Source organism: Oncorhynchus clarkii, unplaced genomic scaffold (genome assembly GCF_045791955.1).
Source record: "Oncorhynchus clarkii lewisi isolate Uvic-CL-2024 unplaced genomic scaffold, UVic_Ocla_1.0 unplaced_contig_9327_pilon_pilon, whole genome shotgun sequence".
Classification (NCBI taxonomy): Eukaryota; Metazoa; Chordata; class Actinopteri; order Salmoniformes; family Salmonidae; genus Oncorhynchus; species Oncorhynchus clarkii.
Window position 1 is genome coordinate 95,001 of NW_027257948.1, and position 10,000 is coordinate 105,000.

Below are 10,000 nucleotides of genomic sequence, written 5' to 3' on the forward strand. Positions count from 1 at the left end.
TAAATAAATACTGTTAATAAATCCTGTTAAATAAATACTGTTAATAAGCCCTGTTAAATAAATAAATAATGTTAATAAACCCTGTTAAATAAATAAATACTGTTAATAAACCCTGTTAAATAAATACTGTTAATAAACCTGTTAAATAAATACTGTTAATAAACTTCTTGACTCTACTTGAGACGCATATGTCTCAAGTAGGCACCTGGAAATGCAAATGCGCTACGCTAAATGCTAAATGTACTCGTTAAAACTCAAACCTTGATCAAAATTCACAAGCAGGGTATTGAATTAAAGCTACACTCGTTGTGAACCTAGCCAATAAGTCAGATTTTTAAAATGCTTTTCGGCGAAAGCATGAGAAGGTATTATCTGATAGCATGCACCACCTGAAAATGCCTGAATGCGACGTAAACAAAGACTCGGCTTATCCGACGCAGCACAAAACGCAGAAATAAAATATAAAACATTCATTACCTTTGACGAGCTTCTTTCTTGGCACTCCTATATGCCCCATAAACATCACTATTGGGTCTTTTTTTCGTTTAAATCGGTCCATATATACCCAAAATAGCTTTCTATAGAAGCTGTGTCATTCAGAAAAAAAACATTGTTTTTAAACGCTGCGTAATTTTTTAAAATTAAAAAAGTTGACGATAAACTTTCACAAAACACTTCGAAATCCTTTTGTAATCCAACTTTAGGTATTAGTAAACGTTTATAATCTATCAAAATGATTACAGGGCGATGTATATTCAATAGCTCCTCGTGTGCAAATCAATGCCTGCCCATGTCCACATTAACAACATCCGGGTGGAGACTGGAAGAAACGGAAGCCAGATAGATGGATTTTCCAACAATAAATTCAATTGAAAATGACGACAATGGCGACATCGTGTGGAATTTGTATGAATTGCATGCAGGTCGATATTAAATTTTGTCCTCTTTTAACAACTCATGGAAGTGACTTATGGAAATTATTTTTAGCTTTCAGAGAGCAGTTTTTCTTGCGTTTTTCAATGAAACACACGATCTGTTATAGTCACAGCCGTGATTTAACCAGTTTTAGAAACTTCAGAGTGTTTTCTATCCACACATACTAATCATATGCATATACTATATTCCTGGCATGAGTAGCAGGACGCTGAAAAGTTGCGCGATTTTTAACAGAATGTTCGAAAAAGGAAGGGGTAGAAGTAAGAGGTTTTAATAAACCCTGTTAAATAAATACTGTTAATAAACCTGTTAAATAAATAAATACTGTTAATAAACCCTGTTAAATAAATAAATACTGTTAATAAACCCTGTTAAATAAATAAATACTGTTAATAAACCCTGTTAAATAAATACTGTTAATAAACCCTGTTAAATAAATAAATACTGTTAATAAACCCTGTTAAATAAATACTGTTCATAAACTCTAATAAGGCGAAGGCCGATAAGACGAGTCCGATAATAAGGCGGAGGCCGATAATAAGGCGGAGGCCGTTTAATAAGGCGGAGGCCGATAAGACGAGGCCGATAATAAGACAAGGCCGATAATAAGGCGGAGTCCGATAATAAGGCGGAGGCCGTTTAATAAGGCGGGGGCCGATAATAAGGCGGAGTCCGATAATAAGACTGAGTCCGATAATAAGGCGGAGGCCGATAATAAGGCAGGGGGCCGATAAGACGAGTCCGATAATAAGGCGGAGGCCGATAATAAGGCGGAGGCCGATAATAAGGCGGGGGCCGATAATAAGACGGAGACCGATAAAAAGGCGGAGACCGATAATAAGGCGGAGGCCGATAATAAGACGGAGGCCGATAAGACAAGTCCGATAATAAGGCGGAGGCCGATAAGACGAGGCCGATAATAAGACGGGGGCCGATAATAAGACGGAGACCGATAAAAAGGCGGAGACCGATAATAAGGCGGAGGCCGATAATAAGACGGAGGCCGATAAGACAAGTCCGATAATAAGGCGGAGGCCGATAAGACGAGGCCGATAATAAGACGAGGCCGATAATAAGGCGGAGGCCGATAATAAGGCGGAGGCCGATAATAAGACAATAGCTTGAATGAAAAGATGAAGGATACACACACACAGTCAGGAGAGAGAAGAGTTGCTGGAGCGTTAAGCTGCCACAGAGACAGATAGCAAACTGTCAATCATATAGACTCCCTACTGGAACACACACACAGTGGAGAGAACATCATATAGACTCCCTACTGGAACACACAGTGGAGAGAACATCATATAGACTCCCTACTGGAACACACAGTGGAGAGAACATCATATAGACTCCCTACTGGAACACACAGTGGAGAGAACATCATATAGACTCCCTACTGGAACACACAGTGGAGAGAACATCATATAGACTCCCTACTGGAACACACACAGTGGAGAGAACATCATATAGACTCCCTACTGGAACACACAGTGGGGAGAACATCATATAGACTCCCTACTGGAACACACACACAGTGGGGAGAACAGAGTGTGTGTGTCAGGGTCAAGGTTGACCTGTCTGTCAAAAAGATGGAACCCAGAGGACGAAGATCCATCCGTCCATCCATCCATCCGTCCATCCATCCATCCATCCAACCATCCATCCATCTATCACTTCCCCCTCTACTTCATTCCCTGCCCTTGTTCCTGTAGTTGTTCCTGTAGTTGTTCTATCTATCTTTCAGTCCCTTCTTTTCCCTGCCTCTCCTCTTCCCTCCTTCTGTTCCCACATTTCTCCAACTCCTTCCATCCAGCTTTGTCCTTCCCTCGTTCCCTTACCTTGGTTGATGACAGCGTTCTCCTTGGTTACCCTGGTGATGTAGGTATCCGGGGAAACACAGAAGTCGCTGGCCGTCTGTGAAGGAGAGACCATATGACCATCACACAACCACAATACAGCCACACACACACAAAACCATAACCACAAAAAAATGTATCGCAACATAACCACAACACGACCACAACACAACCACAACACGACCACAACACAACCACAACACGACCACAACACAACCACAACACGACCACAACACAACCACAACACGACCACAACACAACCACAACACGACCACAACACAACCACAACACAACCACAACACGACCACAACACCACAACACACCACAACACAACCACAACACGACCACAACACAACCACAACACAACCACAACACGACCACAACACGACCACAACACAACCACAACACAACCACAACACAACCACAACACGACCACAACACAACCACAACACGACCACAACACGACCACAACACAACCACAACACGACCACAACACGACCACAACACAACCACAACACAACCACAACACGACCACAACACAACCACAACACAACCACAACACGACCACAACATAACCACAACACAACCACAACACGACCACAACACGACCACAACACGACCACAACACGACCACAACACAACCACAACACAACCACAACACGACCACAACACGACCACAACACGACCACAACACGACCACAACACAACCACAACACGACCACAACACAACCACAACACGACCACAACATAACCACAACACGACCACAACACGACCACAACACAACCACAACACGACCACAACACGACCACAACACAACCACAACACGACCACAACACGACCACAACACAACCACAACACGACCACAACACGACCACAACATAACCACAACACAACCAAACATAGGGTTCAGATCAAATTAAAAGTAAGGTATCTTAGATCTTAATAAGGGTGATGGACTTACATATTCATCCATCTACACTACTTTGTCTAAGCCAATAGAAATCCAGTGAAATTATGTCATGTCACAGGAAACTGCCGTTGTCCTAGCAACACGTTTCCATGGAGACACTCACCGCGGCAGCTGCCAGCTCCAGTCCCAGAGACCCCCAGCTGATGATGAGAGTCAGAACACCCAACAAACACACCCTGAGAGAGAGAGAGAGAGAGAGAGAGAGAGAGAGAGGAATTAACACCTTATAAATGTTCAACCCTGTGAAATCACTGTGTGTGTGTGTGTGTGTGTGTGTGTGTGTGTGTGTGTGTGTGTGTGTGTGTGTGTGTGTGTGTGTGTGTGTGTGTGTAAAACAACGTGGGGTTGAGTCAGAGACATGTAACACACACACAACCTGTGAAATGTGAGTCATGCACACAAGATGGTCTTAATGTGTCCTCACTCCCACTCTGTCAATCTCTCTCTCACCCTCTCTCTCTCTCGCTCTCTCCTACCCTCTCTCTCTCTCTCTCTCACTCTCTCTCCTACCCTCTCTCGCTCTCTCCTACACTCTCTCTCTCTCTCTCCTATCCTCTCTCGATTTCTCTCCTACGCTCTCTAGCTCTCTCCTACGCTCTCTCTCTCTCTCTCGCTCTTTCAATCTCATCATCTCTCTCACTCCCACCGTCCATCTCTCTTTCCTTTCTTCTCTCATCATGTCCTGACTCCACAACTCTCCTCTTCTCACTGCCTTTTCTCTCCCTCTAGTCATCCCTCACTCTACCAGCCTAAACTCCTCTCTCCCTCTAGTCATCCCTCCCTCTACCAGCCTAAACTCCTCTCTCCCTCTAATCATCCCTCACTCTACCAGCCTAAACTCCTCTCTCCCTCTAACCATCCCTCGCTCTACCAGCCTAAACTCCTCTCTCCCTCTAATCATCCCGCACTCTACCAGCCTAAACTCCTCTCTCCCTCTAACCATCCCTCACTCTACCAGCCTAAACTCCTCTCTCCCTCTAATCATCCCTCGCTCTACCAGCCTAAACTCCTCTCTCCCTCTAATCATCCCTCGCTCGACCAGCCTAAACTCCTCTCTCCCTCTAACCATCCCTCGCTCGACCAGCCTAAACTCCTCTCTCCCTCTAGTCATCCCTCGCTCGACCAGCCTAAACTCCTCTCTCCCTCTAACCATCCCTCGCTCGACCAGCCTAAACTCCTCTCTCCCTCTAACCATCCCTCGCTCGACCAGCCTAAACTCCTCTCTCCCTCTCGTCATCCCTCGCTCTACCAGCCTAAACTCCTCTCTCCCTCTAATCATCCCTCGCTCGACCAGCCTAAACTCCTCTCTCCCTCTAACCATCCCTCGCTCGACCAGCCTAAACTCCTCTCTCCCTCTAACCATCCCTCGCTCGACCAGCCTAAACTCCTCTCTCCCTCTAATCATCCCTCGCTCTACCAGCCTAAACTCCTCTCTCCATCTAACCATCCCTCGCTCGACCAGCCTAAACTCCTCTCTCCCTCTAGTCATCCCTCACTCTACCAGCCTAAACTCCTCTCTCCCTCTAACCATCCCTCGCTCTACCAGCCTAAACTCCTCTCTCCCTCTAATCATCCCTCGCTCTACCAGCCTAAACTCCTCTCTCCCTCTAATCATCCCTCGCTCTACCAGCCTTAACTCCTCTCTCCCTCTAATCATCCCTCGCTCGACCAGCCTAAACTCCTCTCTCCCTCTAATCATCCCTCGCTCTACCAGCCTAAACTCCTCTCTCCCTCTAACCATCCCTCGCTCGACCAGCCTAAACTCCTCTCTCCCTCTAACCATCCCTCCCTCTACCAGCCTAAACTCCTCTCTCCCTCTAGTCATCCCTCGCTCTACCAGCCTAAACTCCTCTCTCCCTCTAGTCATCCCTCGCTCTACCAGCCTAAACTCCTCTCTTCCTCTAATCATCCCTCGCTCTACCAGCCTAAACTCCTCTCTCCCTCTCGTCATCCCTCCCTCTACCAGCCTAAACTCCTCTCTCCCTCTAATCATCCCTCCCTCTACCAGCCTAAACTCCTCTCTCCCTCTAATCATCCCTCCCTCTACCAGCCTAAACTCCTCTCTCCCTCTAATCATCCCTCACTCTACCAGCCTAAACTCCTCTCTCCCTCTAATCATCCCTCCCTCTACCAGCCTAAACTCCTCTCTCCCTCTAGTCATCCCTCCCTCTACCATCCTAAACTCCTCTCTCCCTCTAGTCATCCCTCGCTCTACCAGCCTGAACTCCTCTCTCCCTCTAATCATCCCTCGCTCGACCAGCCTAAACTCCTCTCTCCCTCTAATCATCCCTCGCTCTACCAGCCTAAACTCTTCTCTCCCTCTAATCATCCCTCGCTCTACCAGCCTAAACTCCTCTCTCCCTCTATTCATCCCTCGCTCTACCAGCCTAAACTCCTCTCTCCCTCTAATCATCCCTCGCTCTACCAGCCTAAACTCCTCTCTCCGTCTAGTCATCCTCGCTCTACCAGCCTAAACTCCTCTCTCCCTCTAGTCATCCCTCGCTCTACCAGCCTGAACTCCTCTCTCCCTCTAATCATCCCTCTCTCTACCAGCCTAAACTCCTCTCTCCCTCTAATCATCCCTCCCTCTACCAGCCTAAACTCCTCTCTCCCTCTAATCATCCCTCCCTCTACCAGCCTAAACTCCTCTCTCCCTCTAGTCATCCCTCGCTCTACCAGCCTAAACTCCTCTCTCCCTCTAGTCATCCCTCGCTCTACCAGCCTAAACCCCTCTCTTCCTCTAATCATCCCTCGCTCTACCAGCCTAAACTCCTCTCTCCCTCTAATCATCCCTCGCTCGACCAGCCTAAACTCCTCTCTCCCTCTAATCATCCCTCGCTCTACCAGCCTAAACTCCTCTCTCCCTCTAGTCATCCCTCGCTCTACCAGCCTAAACTCCTCTCTCCCTCTAGTCATCCCTCGCTCTACCAGCCTAAACCCCTCTCTTCCTCTAATCATCCCTCGCTCTACCAGCCTAAACTCCTCTCTCCCTCTAATCATCCCTCGCTCGACCAGCCTAAACTCCTCTCTCCCTCTAATCATCCCTCGCTCTACCAGCCTAAACTCCTCTCTCCCTCTAATCATCCCTCACTCTACCAGCCTAAACTCCTCTCTCCCTCTAATCATCCCTCGCTCGACCAGCCTAAACTCCTCTCTCCCTCTAATCATCCCTCGCTCTACCAGCCTAAACTCCTCTCTCCCTCTAATCATCCCTCGCTCTACCAGCCTAAACTCCTCTCTCCCTCTAATCATCCCTCGCTCTACCAGCCTAAACTCCTCTCTCCCTCTAGTCATCCCTCGCTCGACCAGCCTAAACTCCTCTCTCCCTCTAATCATCCCTCGCTCTACCAGCCTAAACTCTTCTCTCCCTCTAATCATCCCTCGCTCTACCAGCCTAAACTCCTCTCTCCCTCTAATCATCCCTCGCTCTACCAGCCTAAACTCCTCTCTCCCTCTAGTCATCCCTCGCTCTACCAGCCTAAACTCCTCTCTCCCTCTAGTCATCCTCGCTCTACCAGCCTATACTCCTCTCTCCCTCTAGTCATCCCTCGCTCTACCAGCCTGAACTCCTCTCTCCCTCTAATCATCCCTCTCTCTACCAGCCTAAACTCCTCTCTCCCTCTAGTCATCCCTCGCTCTACCAGCCTAAACTCCTCTCTCCCTCTAGTCATCCCTCGCTCTACCAGCCTAAACTCCTCTCTCCCTCTAATCATCCCTCGCTCTACCAGCCTAAACTCCTCTCTCCCTCTAATCATCCCTCCCTCTACCAGCCTAAACTCCTCTCTCCCTCTAATCATCCCTCCCTCTACCAGCCTAAACTCCTCTCTCCCTCTAGTCATCCCTCGCTCTACCAGCCTAAACTCCTCTCTCCCTCTAGTCATCCCTCGCTCTACCAGCCTAAACCCCTCTCTTCCTCTAATCATCCCTCGCTCTACCAGCCTAAACTCCTCTCTCCCTCTAATCATCCCTCGCTCGACCAGCCTAAACTCCTCTCTCCCTCTAATCATCCCTCGCTCTACCAGCCTAAACTCCTCTCTCCCTCTAGTCATCCCTCGCTCTACCAGCCTAAACTCCTCTCTCCCTCTAGTCATCCCTCGCTCTACCAGCCTAAACCCCTCTCTTCCTCTAATCATCCCTCGCTCTACCAGCCTAAACTCCTCTCTCCCTCTAATCATCCCTCGCTCGACCAGCCTAAACTCCTCTCTCCCTCTAATCATCCCTCGCTCTACCAGCCTAAACTCCTCTCTCCCTCTAATCATCCCTCGCTCTACCAGCCTAAACTCCTCTCTCCCTCTAATCATCCCTCGCTCGACCAGCCTAAACTCCTCTCTCCCTCTAATCATCCCTCGCTCTACCAGCCTAAACTCCTCTCTCCCTCTAATCATCCCTCGCTCTACCAGCCTAAACTCCTCTCTCCCTCTAATCATCCCTCGCTCTACCAGCCTAAACTCCTCTCTCCCTCTAATCATCCCTCGCTCTACCAGCCTAAACTCCAGAGTTTAACTAACATCCAGAGTTCTCTGTGGTCGTCATGTGGTGTGGCTCACCCAATCAGAGTGCCTTTAGAGTTGCGTATCAGTCCGAACAGAACCAGCAGACAGATCAGAACATCAAACAGCAGCAGAGTCAGGTATACCAGCCACCTGGAAATATATAACACAATATATAACACAATATATAACACAATATATAACACTATATACAACACAATATATAACACTATATATAACACTATACCAGCCACCTGGAAATATATAACACAATATATAACACAATATATAACACAATATATAACACGATATACAACACAATATATAACACTATATATAACACTATACCAGCCACCTGGAAATATATAACACAATATATAACACTATATATAACGCTATACCAGCCACCTGGAAATATATAACACAATATATAACACAATATATAACACTATACCAGCCACCTGGAAATGTATAACACAATATATAACACTATATATATCACTATATATAACACTATACCAGCCACCTGGAAAAGTATAACACAATATATAACACTATACCAGCCACCTGGAAATATATAACACAATATATAACACTATATATAACACTATACCAGCCACCTGGAAATATATAACACTATATATAATACAATATATAACATTATATATAACACAATATATATCACTATACCAGCCACCTGGAAATGTATAACACAATATACAACACTATACAAGCCACCTGGAAATATATAACACAATATATAACACAACATATAACACAATATATAACACTATACCAGCCACCTGAAAATATATAACACAATATATAACACAATATATAACACAATATATATCACTATACCAGCCACCTGGAAATGTATAACACAATATACAACACTATACAAGCCACCTGGAAATATATAACACAATATATAACACAACATATAACACAATATATAACACTATACCAGCCACCTGAAAATATATAACACAATATATAACACTATATATAACACTATACCAGCCACCTGGAAATATATAACACAATATACAACACTATATACAACACTATACATAACACTATACATAACACTATACACAACACTATACCAGCCACCTGGAAATATATAACACTATATATAACATAATATACAACACTATATACAACACTATACATAACACTATACATAACACTATACACAACACTATACCAGCCACCTGGAAATATATAACACTATATATAACATAATATACAACACTATATACAACACAATATATAACACTATACCAGCCAACTGGAAATATATAACACAATATATAACACTATATACAAGACTATATACAACACTATATAACACTATATACAACACAATATATAACACCATATATAACAATATATAACACTATATACAACACTATATAACACTATATATAACACTATATAACACTATATAACACTATATTTAACACTATATATAACACAATATAAAACACTATATATAACATAATATATAACACTATATATAACACTATATACAACACTATACAACACTATATATACACACCACTATATATAACACTATATAACACAATATATAACACTATATATAATACCATATAACACCATATAACACCATATAGCACCATATAACAATATATAACACTATATACAACACTATATATAACACTATATACAACACTATATAACACTATATATAACAATATTTAACACGATATACAACACTATA

General features: G+C 44.5%; 1 protein-coding gene across 2 annotated transcripts in view; it reads right to left on the bottom strand.

The window, feature by feature from the left end:
* The window catches only part of LOC139394172 (protein tweety homolog 3-like), a 72,357-nt gene that overhangs the window by 22,165 nt on the left and 40,192 nt on the right, over positions 1-10,000 (bottom strand). For both annotated transcript variants that reach the window (XM_071142212.1, XM_071142213.1), the window contains exons 5-7: positions 8,311-8,406; positions 3,867-3,939; positions 2,775-2,850 (exon numbers count right to left, since the gene is read on the bottom strand). In XM_071142212.1, the coding sequence (XP_070998313.1) occupies positions 2,775-2,850; positions 3,867-3,939; positions 8,311-8,406 (245 nt within the window). The remainder of the gene's footprint in view (positions 1-2,774; positions 2,851-3,866; positions 3,940-8,310; positions 8,407-10,000) is intronic.